General features: G+C 42.3%; 1 protein-coding gene across 1 annotated transcript in view; it reads right to left on the bottom strand.

Annotated features, from left to right (window-relative positions):
- The window catches only part of SRGAP3 (SLIT-ROBO Rho GTPase activating protein 3), a 432226-nt gene extending 426341 nt beyond the window's left edge, over positions 1–5885 (bottom strand). Inside the window, exon 1 of the mRNA XM_007945843.1 lies at positions 5819–5885. Coding sequence (XP_007944034.1) covers positions 5819–5885 — 67 coding nt within the window. The remainder of the gene's footprint in view (positions 1–5818) is intronic.
- Positions 5886–20437: the final 14552 nt, after the last annotated feature.

Below are 20437 nucleotides of genomic sequence, written 5' to 3'. Positions count from 1 at the left end.
TGTGACAGACCCCACCTTCTCAAGAACTGTCAGCTTTCAACACAACCAAACCAAAACTAAACCCACTGCTGTCGAGTTGATTCCAATTCATGGTGACCTCACGCGTGCAGAGTAGAACTGTGCACAGGGTTTTTAAGGCTGGAAACTTTTTGGAAGCAGATGGCCAGGTCTTTCTTCCTAGGCATCTCTGAGTTGGTTCAAACCACCAACTTTCTGGTAAGTAGTTGAACACTTAACTGTTTGCACCACTCAGGAACCTCAGGAACTCCCTTACAGACCTCACCAAATCTCCATTTATAAACAGCTTTCCTACCAAACAAAGAAATCTAGCACTATGAAATATATTTCTTTTCCTAATAAAATTCCTACTTTCAATGGGCCAGAAAGTACAGGTATCAAAGAAAATAACTGCTTGAACTATGAGTTATAAGATTAAAAGTTCCAATAGTAACTTATCAGACACCCCTTCAACCTATCGTGTATTGAGCACTTAAGTGAAACGAAGATGACCATAAGCATAAGTTCATAGCTGAGGTCCTAAACACCAAGTTGCAGTAAAAGAATAATAAATTTCAGAATAGGGGGGCAGATATGAAAGAACCACTATTTCTGCCTAGGAGAGCTGAGAAGGCATCAGGAGGAAGGTATCATTTGACAAGGTATTGAAGGATGATCAGGAGTGGGCCAGGAAAAGAAAAGGGGGAGAGGGTAAAATCTCAAATAGGGAAAGGTCTGGAGGTAGGGAAGAATGTGGAGGACTCAGAGAACAGAGATTGTTCCAGTGTGTTTTCGAGAACGTAAGCCTAATATAGTGAAACAAATGATGGACTTCAACTTGTAGGCCAGAAGTTGCACACTGATGCCCCAAAGGCTGAAATCATCCTACCAACATATCTGTTTAGCCAGTGTAGTGTTTTTAGATTTCTGAGCCAATATTTAAAAATCAGAAGATTTTGTTTAAAATCCAGATTCCTTTGAAACACTGAAAGATCTGGCCACTTTGGGCTCATATTCCTGTTTGGCAAAAACAATTGGGAGTGGGGCAGTAGTTGCCTCCTCTAGATGATCTCCCCAATTGGTCACAATCCCCACCACTCTCCACTGCTTCCCCAAGCAACCTGCGTTACTCATTTGACCATACTGGGGGTTCCTAATGATATTCTCCAATCACTCTATGTCATGATCTTTAAGACTAAGCTCTTTTTGATCCTCAACTGGAAGTTTTGTGTTTGTTTTTTATGTGTGTTATTGTTTGTTTGTTTTTTTCCTTTTCTGATTTTAATATCATATTCCAAGAAAAGCTTTACAAAGCAAAGAATGTATCATATACTTTGCACCTCTCACAACACCTAGCCCAAGATTAAGTACAATGTAAATAATCAATGTTTGTTGAATGACTAAATAAATGCGTCTCAGTACCTGCTCTTCTTCCCTGAAATTCTAGACTTTAGCTATGAAGAAGATAGCCTAAAATGAGTAAAAATGTGTAATAAGACATAAAACACCAAAGCCAATCACTTCATTTCTATTTTAATTTTCTATTAGGTAGAAATGGAAATGTGAACTCTGAACAAATGCAGAACAGACCATTATGTCTGACAGCAAGATGAAGTAGAGCCAGGATACTAAGAAGGCCTGCAAATAAGATCACTAACCGCTATCAGTGACCTTTGAGGGAACTGTGGAGCATCAAATAGGTACCAAAAAGCTGGAGATAGACAAATGCCCTTCTGATTTTCAAAAGGAGGAAGAATTTATAGCTTGTCAACTACAGACTAGAGAATGTGGTGTCATTCTCAGTCAATGTTCTTGAACAGACCCATAAAAGGGGCACTTATGTACACCTAGGACAGGAAGCAATGTCCATTTGAAGCCAGCATGTGGGTCACCAAGAACAAGTCATGTTAAATTCATTTCAAGTTCTTCTTTCTGACAAGTTTCCTAGCCAAGCCAATCAGAGAAGTGTAGCAGACAATAAATATGGCAAAATGCAGGAGAGAGCGGTGAAAAGAGCTAATTCAACCCTTGGGTTATATTAATTATAGCATCAGGTATATCATGAAGGAGGTGATAGTTCTTTTCTTTCTTTGATCACATCTAGAGAATTGCATTTAGAACTTAGTACCATTCTTCAAGAAGGATATTGAGAGTGCGATCTTTTGGAGACTAATTTGGCAAACACTTTTAAAATGTAAAGCTGTCATCCAGATTTCTGGCATCTGTTGAAAACTAAAAGATCTAGCTAGGCCTACATTTGCACTTGGCAATAACTGGTTGAACTCAATCAAGTATTGACCACCCATTTATATGAGGCATGTGTTCTCTGGTCCATCAACCCTTCTCATATTGCCCTCACTGAGGTGGTGGGTCAACTGCCACAAATCATCTCACTTGGCCAGCTTAGTTTAGTCTATCTACCAAGCACCCAATGGCATTAGAGTTTGCAACCCAGGGTCAACTCGACCCACAGGAAAATGAGGATAGCAAGTGATGGGGAGCCATCTTACATGACAAAACAAGAATAATTATAGTCCAGGACCTATAATCAGAGTATCCAAACACCCAGTGGGCTGTCATCTGTTTTGTCCTAAAATGTCCCAAGGGGCAGAAACTATAGGAACAAAAGTAGGATAGTTATTGTTGTGTCCCATCATGTCAAATCCAAATCATAGCAACCTTACACAACAGAGAAGAACTGCCCCACAAGATATCCTAGGCTGTAAGCTTTCGGGGAGCAGATTGCCAGTTCGTTTTCCATGGAGCAGCTGGTGGGTTCAAACCACAGACCTTACGGTTAGTAGCTAAGAGCTTCTCCATTGCACCCCCAGGACTCCTTTTTGGTGCAGTAGAGATATATTTAACCCAACATGAGAAAAAAAAAAAAAATGCTTACAATAGCCAGAGCTGTCCAAAGATGGATATGTGGGCTTGACAGGTGGTGAGCTCCCCATTACTGGAGATGTACAAGCATATGGTATGCTTTGTGCATATATAATAAAAGAGATTCAAGTATCCAGGGGGGCAATAAAAAGCATGAGTCCAGACATTTTTACAATAGAAAAAATTGCTATTTTAAAACATTCCTCTTAACAGTAAATTCTTTAAACAGAATTAAAAAGTCAACAAAGCAACCAGCATCATTTTTAAAAACCAGAAGTTCCCTTGACAAAATTAATGGAGAGGAAAATCTGTCTAACTAGGTGGAGCCTTTGCACCAAATTGGCCAAATGATACCCAGAGAGAAAGGTAATTGGCATCATGCATTATTGTCAAGGATTGGTCAGTCATTCTTCAGAGACAAACAACAAAGGCAATGGGATGAAAGTAAGAGGGTAAACAATGGAGCTCCATCAAGATGCAGCCAGTCCCCACCCCAAAACTGCCATCTGCTACTGACATTAATCCTTCAAGGGGCAGCTTCAGACAAACAATGTATCAGGGAGCACTGTGCCTGTAAAGAAACCAAGACAGGACCCTTCACATTCTCAGACTTGTGACCCTGGGCAAGTCATTTCATATCACTGGGCCTCAGGTTCCTAATCTCCAAAACTGAGCTTCTAACAACCCTTTCTGTACACTGTGCACCAACAGTAAAAATGTCTGAGAGTGAGCCATAGACAACATGAAGTCCCATACACACATCAATAATTATGAGGATTAACATAAACCAGAATTGTGAAAGAAAAGATTTCTGAGGGTTTTAGGCACAGCAGTAGCTTGGCCTAAATCTTGTAGGTGTCAATTCTCAAGGAATAAAATTAAACTTCCTTAACCAGAATGCAGAGGAATTTAGAGTCTGGAAGACACAAGATCATTTGGACAAATCTCCTGATGAAATTCAAAGCTTTGCACTTGCTAATGAGCTATAAAAAAAAAATAAAGGTAAAAAGTAACAAAATCAGCCACAGCAATAAATGCTTAATTAATCCTCAAGTTCACCAGCCCAGTGGTAGTCATCCTTCAAAAATGAGATTAGCACGTTTCTTACCAAGACAATGCTTATAAAACCCAAACTGTCTAAAACTCAACAACCCTCTTCTATATGCCTTTTTTTTTTATGAGAACCTCAGTTTTCAAAAAAAACAATCAGCCAAATTAGTCTTATAAGACATGAACTCCATAAAAAGGACTGACACTGGATTTTTGTTTTGCGCAAAGAGCCAATTGGATGTATTCAAATCTCCAAGGGCTTGCTTGTAAATTTTAAGCAAGGCTGAAATATCAAAAGTCACTGTTTTCTACACAGAACTGAAAATACTAAAGAGAAGGCCACAGCGAAATGAAGAGCTTTTCTGTGCATTTCACCCTGGGGTCTGCCCAGAGTGATTAGCATGCCAGGTCTGGCCAGAACTAAAAGGCAAAAAATACTGTTGATGAGACTGGGAAAAAAACAAAGGCCTCGCCTGGACACTGCTCCCCTCTCCCAAAGTTTCCCAAGCATCCGAAGCGTGTATAGCAGCTGTGGACACCCAGGCTCCTCACACGCCTAGGGAGGCCACCCAGCTTCCTGGGCCATCGAGTCTTCAGCTGTAGCGGCACCCAGCAGCAGGTGTGGCAACCTCAGGTCGTTTGAACCCCAAATGACCAACTTGCTTAATAGTCTATACATGACCTCAAGAATGGACCTAAACCTCACATTGAAGATGTATTTCATCTTGACTCTTTCTATGAGAAACCACAACACACCATGTGTCACAGCAAAGGGAGACTGTAACCCGAAAGAAAACGGATGGGAAGAGGCATGGGCCCAGACTTCCCTGAACAGTGCATTCTCAGAGAAAGGGCAAGCATGGTGGATGATGCTTTGACGTTTTCCCTGCCAAAGCTAAGCCCAGAACCGGGAGAGGTGAGAGAAGCCGCCCTTTGGCCTGGAAGAAGATTCTGTCTGCATTTATGTGACCGTGCCCGTTTTCCTATTTTGCCTTGCTAGTGTGGCTGTAGGGAGTCAGCCTCTACAAGACATGTGGACCCAGTGGCACCAGAGCTGGAACCAGCAGCCAGAGGTCATCTCACCCTCCTGGCAGGCTTCCCCGTGGACTGCTGAAGCCAGGCAGCAACCTCCCAGCCCAAAAGGCACGCTGAGCAATTTGCGTTGAATGAAGGCTCGTTGCTGCACACCACAAGATAATACATTTCTGCACCAACGCCTTCTTTCTGCCTAAATGCCTGCATTAGTTTGGATCAATATATGCCCCATAACAGCTTATCCATAGCAACTCAGGCCAGCTGAGACACCGACAAAGAAGTGCAGCCCACAAAGCTGCCTCCCTGTGCACATGCATGTGAATTCCAGACCATGGAGAAAGGCACAGGCAAAACAACAACAAAAAATCAACAAGGGGGGGGTGGGTAAAACATATGTTAAAAAAAAAAGAAGATATATAGATAGATAGAAAGATATTATCTATCTATCTATCTATCTATGTCAATAGTAGTGGCTTTTACCATCTGAGGGTGGGGGGAGTGACTGTCAAAATGGCCTGAGAGTGATATGTCACAGCAAGATGATGGAGTATCAGCGACACTCCTAAAGTCGGGTGTAGGATCCTCCTCGCACACCTGCAATGCAGTGATTGCCGCCTGTTCTATAATCCATACTCCCAGCCCCAGCGCTATCTGCAGCTGAAACCAGTTAGGACTTGTGTGGCTGCCACTGTTACTCCTCACAATAAGATTATTGATGCATAACAACGTTTCATGATGGCAGGGAGGAAAAAGGAAGGGGGGGGAAAAAAGAAAAAAAAAAAAAAAAAAAAAACCCAGAGCAAGAGAAAAGGGAAAGGGGAGGGGAGGGGAAACTCCCCAGCCCGAATCTCACCTTTTATTTGGGCTTCATATTCGGCAATGATCTCTTTGTCTTTCTTGAACTTAGTTTGAGATGACATCTTCCGTGGCCAAAGGGACTGGCAGTCTGTTTGATTTATTTTTCCTTTTCTTCCCGAGTGCTTGCTCAAGCCCTGGTAATCACACGGCTCTGGTTGATTTCACAGGTTTAAGGGCTAATCTCTTTTACTTGGCTGCAGAGTGGAGGAAAAAATCCTTCCCCTTCTGGGAAGAGAATTCTCTTTATTCACAGAAAAATGGCTCTAATGGCTTGCTCTGGTCAGCTCCTCTGGCAAAGGGAGAACCACCCTTTTAACACAGCAACCTGCCCCAGATTTTCAGGATTCTTCTTCCAAAAAAAATAATAACCGGAGCACTCACACACTTGCACACAACCACATTCACGCGTGCACTCGCACACTCATCCAGACACGTGTACACACAGTCACAGTGCACACATACACACACCCTCACTCACACACACATACCCAGTTGCTCACTCACTCACACATACACATCCACGAGAGGCGCCTCCTTGGTCGTGCAGGCAGCCCCGGCTGGCTTTCGAAGACTCTGCTAAGGAGATGGTCAGGTTGCCAAAGTGCCGGTCATCTCGCATCCTCCCTCCCTTCGGCGCCTCTGGTCTGGTGTACAGTGAGGATCAAAGCCAGGAGAGCGAGATGGAAGTTTTCCTGCTGCAATGCTTGAGCTCCAGTGAACCCAGGCTGGACTGCTCGCCCAGCAGGGCTGGCTGAGCGCTTCCCCACCGCCCTTGTCACCAGGCTCCGCCTCCTGGATTTTATAACAACTGACACATTGTAGCCTACAGGAGAGCAGAACTCACTGCAAGCAAAACGGAAAAGAAATACTCACAAAAGGGAAGGCAGAAGGAGAAAGAATCCAGTTGGGAAGGCCTGAGAAGCCCCTGCAAACTCCAGACAGCTTTTGAAGAGATGTTTCTGCCCAAGGTTTACCTTTTCTTTGCACCATGCAATTTAATTCAATTTCTTGCAGCAACGGCTAAGTGACAGTTTGTCACTCTGCCTGGAGAGTCTAGCAGAGGGCTTGGCCCATGTAGGGATGCACATTAATATTTGTTGAGCAATTAATAGGTGGCAGGAACTCCACTGGATGTTTTAGACACACATCATATAGCAAAGGGGTTGACGGCATGAGTCAGTGGCTTGTGGGGCTTTGGGCAAGTGAAAAACATTGAGTCCAGTAAAATGGACTCTCTTTGGAGGATCTTTCATTCATTCTTTCAACAAACATATATTCAAAACTTACCATATGTCAGGCGCTCTTCTGGGCAGGGTGCTAACAGCAAAACCCAAAAATAGGCAAAAAAGAAAAAAAAAAAAATGCCCTCCTGAAGCTCACACTTTAATCGGAGTAGGGTCTCCACATTGCCAAACTCTAGGGAGTCACCACCATTCCTGGTAATATTCCCAGTAAAAGCTTCCTTGAAGCACAACTCATAGTGGATTCTAAGTGGCGCCCCCTGAAGTTTTGCAAAGCAGGAGACCCTGGGAGAGGAAGACAAATGAAGAACATAATGAGTAAAATATATAATATGGCTGAATATAAGTGCCACAGAGAAAAAAATGTGGCAGGGTAAGGGAACAACAAGGGACATCAGGAATAAGGAGAACCCTTGCTACCATTTATTGAGTGTTTATTATATGCCAAGGCAGTGTGCTAAGCTTAGCCATTAACTTACATATGGAGCACAGTTCTATTCTGACACACCTGGGGTCTTGCTGAGTTGAAATAGAATTGATAGCAATTAGAACTGCAAGTGGAATTATATATTACATTATTATTATATAAATTATAACCTATTATATCCTCCCAGCAACCTAAGAGCACAGGTATAATTATCCCTCTGTCACAGATGGAGAAACTGAGGCTTAAAGTGATGAGAAGTGATTACCCAAGGTCACATTCAAACCTAGGCTGTCTGATACAGATTTTATCCTTGGAAATGCTCATACACTCAAGATAAAATAAGATTCTTTCTGTAAGAATGGAATCAAGCACTACAGGGCCACTGACCCCTGGGATGTTACACATTAAGATTGTCACTTACATGTATTTTCTGCTGAGTGTGGTATTTTCACACTCAAAACAGGCATAGCCTACAATTTGGCTTTTCCAAGTATAAGTATATATGTATTTATATATGTATAAGTATATGTATTTATAAATATGCTTTTCTAAGTATATAAGTGTGAAACAGTGGATTACTTAATATGGCCCTTCTAGCTATAGTCTTTGTGACTCCCACACAATGATTGGAGAGGACTATGCAAAAAAGGAGCCCTAGGGGATGGCCTCAGGGCCTCAGGCAGTCAGCTGCCACACCCAAGGCTGGCGGTTCATACCCACCAGCCGCTCCTCAGAAGGAGGATGGGGCAATCTACTTCCATAGTGATACTGCCTTGGAAACCCAAGCAGGGGTCGCTAAGGTGTTTGTGGCCCAATAAGGGGATTGGGTAGCCTGTTAATAATGCAAATAAGGTATATGAACCCTTGTGTGGAGTGGGGCCATGTAAACAAGGGGATTGGTCAGTTTTGCCATCCCACTAGGCTTAAAGTGACCCAATCCCAGGAGTGGAGAGGGATCTCACTACCATCAAGAAGAGTCAGGAGCAGAATGTGTCCTTTGGATTTAGGGTCCCTGCACTAAGAATCTCCTAGACCTAGAATAGAGAGAAAAAAAAAAAAAATTAACACGGGCGATGGCACACAAAATGGTGAGAAGCAGTGGCAGTAGCAAAGAAACAGTGGCAGCAGAACCAGGAGACTAGCATTAGACAGTGCAGTGGGCTTCCTAGCCCATGGAGCAAAGTGGCTACAGTGGGTGTGCCAACCTACAGAGGGAGAGAGCTGAGCACATTTAGGCAGGAGGCTTCCTGGTGGAGTGGGGTGCCTCCAGACACTTATCAGAGGAACTGAAGAGCTCTATAACTCTTGACCAAGCAGGTCTGAGGGCCAGGGCCAAGGGCTGAGAGAGGGAGTGTGTCCTGAGGCAGCCAAGAAGAGCCTGTCATGAGTGGGCTGAGAGGAGCCTCACATTGTTGAGAGGAGACGACAGAACTGTCCTACACTGAAGAAGGAAGACTTTGCCTCTGTGATTCCTGATCTTGATCCCAAGTTGCAGCCTGTTGATCCTGATCCTAAGTTGTAACCTACTTCCTTAATAAACCCCGTAACTGTGAGTATGGTCTGTGAGTTCTATGTGGCCAGTGCAATGAACTATTAAATCCAGCAGAGAAGTACATAGTGCCGTAGGAGGGATGGCTGGTGCCAGAATTGATAAAAAAAGACTGGAGGGTGGAAGTTTGATTCTTAGGAATCAGTCTTGGGCTGATGATCTTGATTCTCTCTCCTCCACCTTGCAGTTAGACAAGTTCTGGCATTGTTGTGCCATCTATGCAGTAAGTATTGTAGGAGTTCCTGAGTGGTGCAAATGGTTAACACACTTGCTATTACCTGAAAGGTTGGTGATTTGAGTTCACCCATAAGCACCTTGGAAGATAGGCCTGGCAATCTGCTTCTGAAAAATCAGCCATTGGTATTTCATGCCCAGGAATACATGCCTGGGTCTGTCATAAGTTGAAGTTAACTGGTTTTATAAGTATTACAAATATAATAAAATGATTAATAAATATTATAAAAGATTTGGCTTGGGCTCAGAAATGAATAGGTTACCCATACCAGCATAAGGAGGGAAAATATTGAGGCTTTCTAGAAAGGTTGTGGTTGCAATGAGTTTCCTAGACAGGCATGAGGAAGAGGGAGGGCAAACAGGTTATTCCTGTGGAGGGAACAGCATGAGCTAAGGCCTGCAGGTGGGAAAGCACAGGATCTGTTCGGTGAAGTCCAGTTGCTGAATCACGGGGCTAATATTAGATCATCACGTCTGGAGCAGGGGGTCCAGAGTTCATAAAGAGCTGTGCCTGGCCCTCAACCATTGCCATCACCTCCCACTCACCTTGCTCATGGGCATGCTCAGGCCCTCTTGTTCCCACCTGGCTGGTCTAAACTCATGTCACCTGAGAAAGACATGTTCAGAGACTAACATCCATGCCTCAAACCTAGATTCTTGAAAGAAAGTGGGAGTTAATAGCAAGTGCTGTGGAGTGGGACCAATTGGATTCCTGGCTCTGCCATTAATGGCTCTTAATAAACTTAACCGGTTCATGTGCCTATTTGTGGCATGAATGCAGTAAATGTCAAATATTCTCGCCATTATTAACATTTTAAATCCACAGATATTTCTGGAAGACCCATGTGTAGGGCACTGAGCCACAGAAATGTTACAAAAAAATCATACAAAACTGAATTAGGGTGTGGTATGGTGCACGGTGCTGACCATCAGAAGGAGCTGGATTTTGGTGATTCAGAGTGTGGCTCTGCCACAGACTTGCTCCGTGAAAAGCCTTTAGTAGCTTCTGTGCCTTCTCTAAGCCTTAGTCTCTAAATCTGTAAAATGAAGGTGATCTTATCACCACACAGGATCCAATGTAATCATGGATTTCACGTGCCTGGCATATAGCAGGTGTCCTGCAGATATTATTTCTCTTTGAGGTCCTGGCCAAGTCTAAGATCTGAGTGAGTGGTCCATGGACACTTGTGTTGGGAGCAGGAAGAGAGGGAAGAAGAAAAAGGGGATGGGGAGAAGGTTTTGCCTCCAGCAAATACTTTGCACACAATCAACCACATCATCCTGAATCCTCTTTTCCCCAGAAGAGTGTGACCTGGCCAAGCTCCCTGGCAATATGCCCTGGCTTTGCCCCTTCCAGTGGTCCCCACAGCTCACCCCAGTCTCCCAGCTGCCCTTCTCTGACATCTCCCACCACTGGGCTACTTCTTTCTTCCTGAATGAGAACCAACTGCTATTCCTGGGGTTTTACCCTTCCCATGATAGTAACAGAAACCAGATTTCCCTCCAAATAAACGTGGTCTAACAGGAGCCCTGGTGGTGCAGTGGTTAAGCACTTGGCTGCTATGAGAAAAGTCAGCAGTTTGAATCTAGCAGCTAGCTGCTCCATGGGCCGTCTGCTTCTATAAAGATTTACAGCCTTGGAAACCCTATTAGGGAATTCCTACTCTTTCTCATAGGGTCCCATGAGTTGAAAGCAACTTGAGGACAACAGCTTTTTTTGTTTGTTTGTTTAAATGTGGTCTACAGCAGGGGAGGGGCTCTGCAATGTGATTTGATCTGTACCACCCCCAAGGATGGGGTTTGTTCATACCTAGAAGGATTTATTCATTTCCTAAATTTGTTGACATTTCTGAAATATGCTAAGAGTTGGTATTTATTGCCTTGTTTCATACAGGCCCTCTCATAGATTTTATCACTGACATCTTACTACAACACAATGAGTCAGGTGCTAAAATCAGCCCTGTTTTACAGAAGGGAAATTGAGGCATGGAGCAGTGCAGCAGTTTGCCCCAGGTCATGCAACTAGCAAGTTACGGGGTCACACCAGAGCCCTGGTGTGATCGATTTCAGAGACCAAGTTCTAATCAGTACACTATGCTGGAGGAATGCAGGAAAAATTGTTGTCAAGTTTCAGCATATTTTTTAATCTCTATAATTGCATTTGTTTCAATGTTAAGTTTACCATTAAAAAAAAGTTGGGGTTAAAAAAAAACATAAGGAAAACATGTCATAAAGGGCAATTGGTGAGGCTTAAATTAGAATTACATCTGAATAATGCAAAACCCACTGAACTGGTTTCTTTTCCCGGGGGGGGGGGGGGCGGCTATACTTGGAGAAAGAGTGACCAAAATAGATTTTGGTTTAAGGCATTTTTTTTTAAATGTCAAATATGAAGCTCTCCCCCAAGATGACTAATAAGAGTTGAAATTGTTCATAACATTCTCCACGTTGCTATAAGCTAATGCATCCTTGGCCCTTCAATCTCTGTTCTACAAAATGAAAGCAATAATAGAACTCAACTGGTTAGTACCAGAATTTGATACAATTAATAGTGATGATAACAACATGCCTTGTGTTTATGTATCACTTTATGTTTCATATTGTTTATTTTGTTTGATCCTCACAATAACCATGGGGGGCAAGCACCACTGTTTTTAATCTCTGTTTTGCAGGTAAGAAAATAGCTGGCTAAGTGGGAACTTTGATGCAAGAACTATTTTATAACCTCAAGTACAACTATAACCTTTCTAACTGTGTCACAAAACTCCTAAGCCATGAAAGACTGACAAATTCAACTATATAAAATGTTTCTTCTTTTTTTAATTCTCCCTGGCAAAAATCACCATAAGCAAAGTCAACAGATAAGTAGTAAACTGAGAAACAATATTTGTAACACCTAAATACTTATCATAGTCCAGGAGTCAAAGAGAAGTGGTTAAGTGCTTGGCTGCTAGCTAAAAAGCTAGTGGCTTGAACCCACCAACTACTCTGCAGGAGAAAGATGTGGCAGTCTGCTTCTGTAAAGAGTACAGCTTTGGAAACCCTATGGGGCAGTTCTACTCTATCACAGCATTGCTATGAATCAAAATGAGTTTGGGTTTTGTAGGTTTTTTGTTGTTGTTGTTTTATATATTATAGTCCAACAATGGATTTTCTTAATATATAAAAATTTTCCTAAAAAAAATTTTTCCTTCAATTCAAACAAATATTTGTACACAAATATTTATAGCAGTACCACTATTCACAATAACCAAAAGGTAGAAACAAGCTAATGTCTGTGAATGAATGAATGGATGAACAAATTGTGGTACATCCATCCATACAATGGATTTTTTTTGGCCATGAAAAGAAATGGAGTACTAATATATGTTACCACATGGATGAACCTTGAAAACATCATGCTAATTCAAAGAAGCCAGACAAAAAAGGACAAATATTGTATGACTCCACTTATATGAAGACCTCTGGTGGCACAGTGTTTAAGGCATTCAGCTCTAACCAAAAGGTCAGTTTGAACCCACCAGTTGCTCTGTGGGAGAAAGATGAGGCAGTCTTACTCCAAAAAGATTTACAGCCTTGGAAACCCTATAGGACAGTTCTACTTTGTCATAAAGGATCACTATGAGTTGGAATCAACTCGATAGCAGTGGTTTTCCCCAACCCTCTCCCCATTTGTATGAAATATCGAGTATAGGTAAATCCACAGAAACAGATTAGTGAATGTCAGAGACTGGCAGGAAGGGGTGATGAGGAGTGATGCTTAGTGCAAACTTCCTTTAGGGGTAATGAAAATGTTCTAGAACTTGATGGCTGTTGTACAACATTGTAAATGTACTAAGTGCCACTGAGTTGTATACTTTGAAATGGTTAATTTCCTGTTATGTGAATTTCACCTCCATGAAAACTAAATACATATTTTTTAAAATATTCCTTCAAATCTATGAGAAAAACCCCAACAGCCCAGTAGAAAATGGATAAAGGATGCAGATGACAGTTTGAAGAAAGGGGAATACAAACTTGTCTTAAGTATGTAAAAAGGTATTCAACCTCACTCACAATAACACATAAATCAGGCATGGCTGGATCCAGGGGCTCTAGCAATGTGTACAGAACACTATGTGTCTTTCTCTAACTCTCTAGTCTGCTTTCCTGTTTAGAAGCAGTTTCTCCCCATAAAACAGCAAAGGTGGCCCCAGCAGCTCTGGGCTTGCATTCTCTCAAATTGACAATCCTAGCAGGAAAGGAAGAATTTTCCCCAGGAGCTCCAGGAAAAATCCTAGGAAGTCAACCAGCCCAGGCTGGGGCACATAACTATCCCTGAACCAATCACTGTGGCCAAGGGGATGAAATGTTCTGCTTGGCCAGGCCTGGGTTGTTTGCTTCCCTTTGGAGCTGAGAGATGGGTTGAGCCCCAACCAATCCACGAAGACTGATAGGTGGGAGAGTTCCCAAAGGAAGAACAGGGCGCTATTCTAGAAGGAGGAATGAATGCTGAATAGGCAAAACCAACACATGTCTACTGTTAAAAGGATGTGAGAAAGGAGAAAGGGGCTTCACAGGAGAGATCCATGGAAAACGTAATGATAGCAGCTTAAAATGGCCCAACTTTTGCTGTTTATAAAGCACCTTCCCACACAGCCCTTTGAGATAAATCATATTATTCCCATTTTACCAATGAGGAAATGAAGGCCTAGGAAAGCTTAATGACTTCCAATAATTCACATGGCTAATAAATGGGAAAGGAGGACAGCTGCCACCACGTCTGGTGTTCTTTCCCCAGAAACACAGTCCCCAGACCCCACACTGTGATACGCAAAGGAGAATTCACAGGCCTTGGGCATGTGCCCACTTGGCTTGGATGGGCCCTGCCACACCTGAAAGCTGCTTTCTGGTCCTGCTCTGCTAGGAAAAGGGGGGACATCAGCTCTTGGCAATCAGGACCTGTCATTAACCCTGGGGAGGTCTACTGGATGAGGCTGCACAAGAACACTTCCTCTTACACAGCCTAACTGCCCCTTATCCATCTAAGGGCTGGGGCCCCAGTAACAGCAATTCACTGCTAGACCTCTGAAACCTAGTTCTGGAAGAACAGACAAAAGAACTTTAAAACACTGAGCCCTCCACTCTATCACCAGTAGAGTTTGCTCCTCCCCAAAGATGATGGTGGCCTCTGCAGGGTTTAATGGAACTCTCCTCCCACCTGGGGAGAACTTGGCTAAACCAACACTTCTGGTCCCTCTCCCCAGCTTTTACTCACTCCTCAAAGGGGAGAAGTGCCTTGGCCAATTGATGAATGGTGAAGAAGAGACCAAGTTTATTCTTTAATCCTTTTTTTTTAGATCTGCCTGCTCACAGGGAGGGTACATTCTACTTTGCTCTCTCAACCTTGAGGTAAGAGTAGCAGGACCAGTTCTGTCCCTGTGAAGGAGAAGTAGGATTGCCACAACTGGCTGGGGGATGCTTGGCATAGTCCCAAGACCAACAGGCAACATGGCAGGCCACTAGTGCAAGTCCAAGGACAGTCCCAACATCGGAAGGCCACTGAGATAAAGACTTGGCCAAATGCAGAATCCAACTGTGCCAAAAAGCTAGAGACCTCCTTCAAAGCTTCCCCATATATACCAGAAATAGGCCACTCCCTGAAGGCAACTATTTAGCTGCTCACAGCAGATTCTACCATGAGCTGGAATAGTTCTGGGATAGGATGAGCTAGCCTTTCAGAGCACACACCTAAGCCAGATAACCCCAATCTCACTTTTGTCATTATAGTGGCTAAGGCACTTGACTGCTAACCAGAAGGCTGGCGTTCAAACCCACCAGCCACTCCTCGGAAGGAAGGTTGGGCAATCCTACTTCCATAGTGATACTGCCTCGGAAACCCAAGGAGGGGTCGCTATGAGTCAGGGCTGACTCAACGGCACATAACAACAACAACAACACATTTTTAGAAGCAGAACTGATTCTGAGGCTGGCTCTGTTTGAAGCTTGGCTACCTACTATGTGACCTTGGGCAACTTGTTGCCTGGTATCTGGCAAGTGCCATATACGAATTATTTGTTAAATAAAACCAAAACCTTCATCTGTCTCCTTTATCTACCTCTTAGTTCTAAACTTGAAAGAGAAGAAAAGGGTGTTACATATTGACCCTATGAAAGTCCAATACAAAAGAACTTAGATCTTTTTATTTTTCTAATACCAAAGTGTGGAGTCCTAAAACCCACTGCCATCAAGTTGACCCCCAACTCATAGTAACCTCCATTGGATTTCCAAGCCTATAAGTCTTTACTGAAGTTGATTGCCTCATCTTCCTTCCATGGATCAGCCAGTAGGTCTAAAACTCTGACTCTGTGGTTAGTAGCCAAATGTCTTACCTCTGCCAGATCTCCTTTTTAAAGCATGGTGTAGGGCATAGCAATGACGTAGTCTATGGGTGCTTTGTCATGTAGCCAAGCTACAAGTTTCAGGTCAGAGACTGCAGATCAAAAGCTGCCTTACAGACAGTGAGAACAAAAGAAGAGGAATGAGATCACACAACAAGAGCATAGGGAGAATGTTCTAAAATCAAGACAAAGTGACAAATTAAAGACTGCCAGAGTCTCAGCCTTCTCACCTCTCAGAGGGAGAGTAATACAACTTTTCACAGTTCTTGGGAGGATTAAGTAAAATAACGAATGAGAAGCTTTGTCGTATGGATATGGAGAATTCTGAAAGTGACACACTCATACTTGATAATAACAAACATTAAAAATATATATATACATCACTCAAAAACCTGATGATGACCCTCAGAATACTATATATATATATATTAAGTATAGGGAAAGGAAGTACCTATACCCAAGGATATGAATAGATTTTTATTAATTCATATACTCCTTCATTCAGCAAATACTCTTAAGCACTTGGTATGGTCTTGGCAATGAGTTAGATACTATACTGAACCAGATAGACATGGTCCTTACTGGTATGGTGTTTAATGGAGGAGACAATTAAAGAATTAAGTGCTTGCAATTAAGTATATGCAATTGAACAAGTTTTCCTGACCACCTTAAGTGCCCTCTGTCAAGTGTTGGGAGAAGCAAGAGATGATGTGTGGACTAAGGTCTTAGAATTCATAAATGATGGAACTGAGCTCTGGTCCCAGGTCATCTGGCTATACACTAGTGGTTGCAGTATCAACCACTAGTATCATCTCTAAGCAATTTAGAGATGGTGTAAGAAAGGAGGAAACCAAATTTTCTCTTTTTTTAAAATTTTATTGTGTTTTGGGTGCAAATTACAGAGTAAATTTGTTTTACATTCAACAGTTCATGCACATTTGATTTCACGCCCCAATTACCATCCCCAACCATAACAAACTCTCCTCCTGTCCCTGTGACTACCCGCTCCCTGTGCCCTTCTTAACTATGCCTTCCTGTCTGTCCAGCTTCCCCTCTATGTGAATGCTGCCCCTCTGGTGTCTCATGGCTGACTGATCTAAGGGATGCATCTCCCTGGGGTAGATCTTTCTACATAAACATAGAATGGGCTGAAAGCCAATCCATGGAAGTGAGTCCATTTCTAGACTCGAAGGGTAATCCGGGGCCATAGTCTCAGGAGTTCCACCAGACTCTATCTGACCAGTAATTCTGGTCATTTTAGTGTTTTTAAATTTTTTTCCCACATTTTTCTTCCCACTCTATCCAGGATCTTCAATTTTTATCCTTTTCTGTCTGGTTGGCATTCATACCCATGTACCATCTAGTTCTCTGGTCAGGGTCCTCGTGGTCCATCTTATCCTTGGTCTAATTGTTTCCAGATGCCTTTGATTTTCTTCACTCTTCTTTGATTCAGAAAAGAGGAGATCAATTGTTTCATCTTAGAGGCCACTTGAAAGCTTTTTAAGACCCCACTCACTATTCACCAAAGTAGGTTGTAGAACAAGATTTTTATGTACTATGTTGTGCCAGCCCCCACCCAAAGCAGGAAGTGGGAACACCAGAGCTGATGGCGGCTGGATGCAGATAAAGGGAGGGCGGAGAGGTTTGGAACAGCTAAGGGAGACAAACTTGTCTGTCAGTCTGTCGTACTGTGGTGGCTTGTGTGTTGCTGAGAGGCTGGAGACTGTGCCACCAGTGTTTCAAACAGCAGCAGGGTTGCATACGGTGCACAGGTTTCAGTGGAGCTTCCAGATTGAGACAGACTCAGAAGAAGGAAGAGGCCATCCACTTCAAAGAATTGGCCAGGGAAAACCTTATGAATAGCAGAGAAAGAGTGTCTGATACATTACTGGACAACTTTATAAATAGCCCTGAAACACTGTCCAATACAGTGCCAGAAAATGAGCCTCTTAGGTTGGAAGGCACTCAAAGTATGACTGGGAAAGAGCTTCCTCATCAGAGTAGAACCAACCTTGATGACATGGTTAAAGTAAAGCTTTCGGGACCTCCATTTGCTGACATGGCATGACTCAAACTGAGGAGAAACAGCTGCAAACATCCATTAATAATTGCAATATGGAATATACGAAGTTTGAGTCTAGGAAAATTGGAAGTTGTCAAAAATGAAATGGAATGCATAAAGATTGATATCCTAGGCATTATTGAGCTGAAATGGACCAGTTTTGGCCATTTTGAATCAGACAACCATATGATCTACTATCCGGGAATGGCAATTTGAAGAGGAATGGTGTGGCATTCATCATCACAAAGAATGTTTCAAGATCTGCCCTGAAGTACAATGCTGTCAGCAATAGGATAATATTCATGTGCTTACAAGGAAGGCCAGTTAGTGCTACTATTACTCAAATTTACTCACCAACCATCAAAACCAAAGATGAGGAAATTGAAGATCTTTAGCAATTTCTGCAGTCTGAATTTGACTGAACATACAATCACAATGTGCTGATTATCACTGGTGATTGGAAGGCAAAAGTTGGAAACCAAGAAGAATCACCAGTAGTTGGAAATTTTGGTCTTGGTGATAGAAATAATGCTAGAGATTGCATGATAGACTTTTGCAAGACCAATGACTTATCATTGCAAATGCTTTTTTTCAACAACACAAATGGCAGCTATACACATGGACTTCACCAGATGGAGTACACAGGAATCAGATTGATATATCTGTGGCAAGAGGCCATGGAGAAGTTCAATATCTTCAGCCAAAACAAGGCCAGGAGCTGACTGTGGAACAGACCATCAACTGCTCATACACATGCTCAAGTTGAAGTTGAAGACAATTAAAACAAGCCCATGAAAGCCAAAATATGACCTTGAATATATCCCTCCTGAATTTAGAGACCATCTAAAAAATAGATTTGATTCATTGAACACCAATGACCAAAAACCAGAAGGATGACATCAAGCACATTATTCATGAAGAAAGCAAAAGGTCATTAAAAAAGACGAGAAAAGAAGAAAGACCAAAATTGATGTCAGAAGAGACTCTGAAACTTGCCCTTAAATGGAGAGTAGCTAAAGCTAATGGAAGAAACAAGATAAAATAGCTGAACAGAAGATTTCAAAGACCAGCTCAAAAAGACAAAGTCAGTTATTATAATTAAATGTGCAAAGACCTGAAGTTAGAAAACCAAAAGGGAAGAACACTCTGGGAGTTTCTCAAGCTGAAAGAACTGAGGGAAAAATTTAAGCCTTGAGTTCCAATATTGAAAGATTCTATGGGCAAAATATTGAATGATGCAGGAAACATCAAAAGAAGATGGAAGGAATACACAGAGTCACTGTACCAAAAAGAATTGGTCGATGTTCATCCATTTCAGGAGGTGGCATATGATCAAGAACCAATGGGATTGAAAGAAGTAGAAACTGCACTGAAGGAAGTGGCAAAAAACAGGGCTCCAGGAATTGACAGAATACCCACTGAGATATTTCAACAAATGGATGCCCCACTGGAGACACTCACTCGGTTATGCCAAGAGATTTCGAAGACAGCTACCTGGCCCACTGACTGGAAAAGATCCATATTTGTACCCATTCCAAAGAAAGGTGATCCCACACAATGTGGAAATTATTGAACAGTATCATTGATATTGCACACAAGTAAAATTTTACTGGAGATAATTCAAAAACAGTTGGAGCAGTATATTGATGGAGAATTTCCAGAAATGAAAGCAGGATTCAGAAGAGGAAGTAGAACAAGGGATGTCATTGCTGATATCAGATGGATCTTGGCTCAAGGCAAAGAACACCAGAAAGATGTTTACTTGTGTTTTGTTGACTATGAAAAAGCATTTAATTGTATAAATCATAAAAAATTATGGGTAACATTTTTGAGAAGAATGGGAATTCCAGAACACTTAATTGTACTCATGAGGAACCTGTACATAGACCAGGAGGCTGTTGTTCAAACAGAACAAGTGGATATTGCATGGTTTAAAATCAAGAAGGGAGTTCACTGGGGTTTTATCCTTTCACCATGCTTATTCAATCTGTATGCTGAACAAATAATTCGAAAAGCTGGACTATATGAAGAAGAACGTGGCTTCCTCAGGATTGGAGGAAGAATCATTAATAACCTGTGATATGCTGACAACACAACTTAACTCGCTGAAGGTGAGGATGACTTGAAACACTTACTGATGAATATTGAAGAATACAGTGTGCAGTATGGATTAAATCTCAATATAAAGAAAACAAAAATCCTCACAACTGGACCTATAAACTGCATCATAATAAATGGAGAAAAGATTGAAGTTGTCAAAGACTTCACATTGTTTCGTTCTACAATCAACACCAATGGAAGCAGCAGTCAAGATATCAGATGACATTTAGCACTGGACAAATAAGCTGCAAAAGACCTCTTTCAAGTGCTGAAGAGCAAAGATGTCTCCTTGAGGACTAAGGTGTGCCTGACACAAGCAATGGTATTTTCAATTGCCTCATATGCATGTTAGAGCTGGAGAATGAATAAGAAACACCGAAGAAGAGTCGATGCTTTTGAGGTGGGGTGCTGGCGAAGAATGCTGAGAGTACCATGGACTGCTAAAAGAACTAACAAATCTGTCCTACAAGAAGTGCAGCGAGAATGCTCCTTGGAAGTGAGAATGTCCAGACTTCATCTCACCTACTTTGGTCATGCTGTAAGAAGGAACCATGCCGTGGAGAAGGATCTCATGCTTGATAAAATGGAGAGTTAATGAAAGAGGGGAAATCCCTCAGGAAG

This window comes from Orycteropus afer, unplaced genomic scaffold (assembly GCF_000298275.1).
Source record: "Orycteropus afer afer isolate SDZICR_OR568_19922 unplaced genomic scaffold, OryAfe1.0 scaffold00144, whole genome shotgun sequence".
Taxonomy (NCBI): Eukaryota; Metazoa; Chordata; class Mammalia; order Tubulidentata; family Orycteropodidae; genus Orycteropus; species Orycteropus afer.
This window is presented reverse-complemented; position numbering and strand designations above follow the sequence as displayed.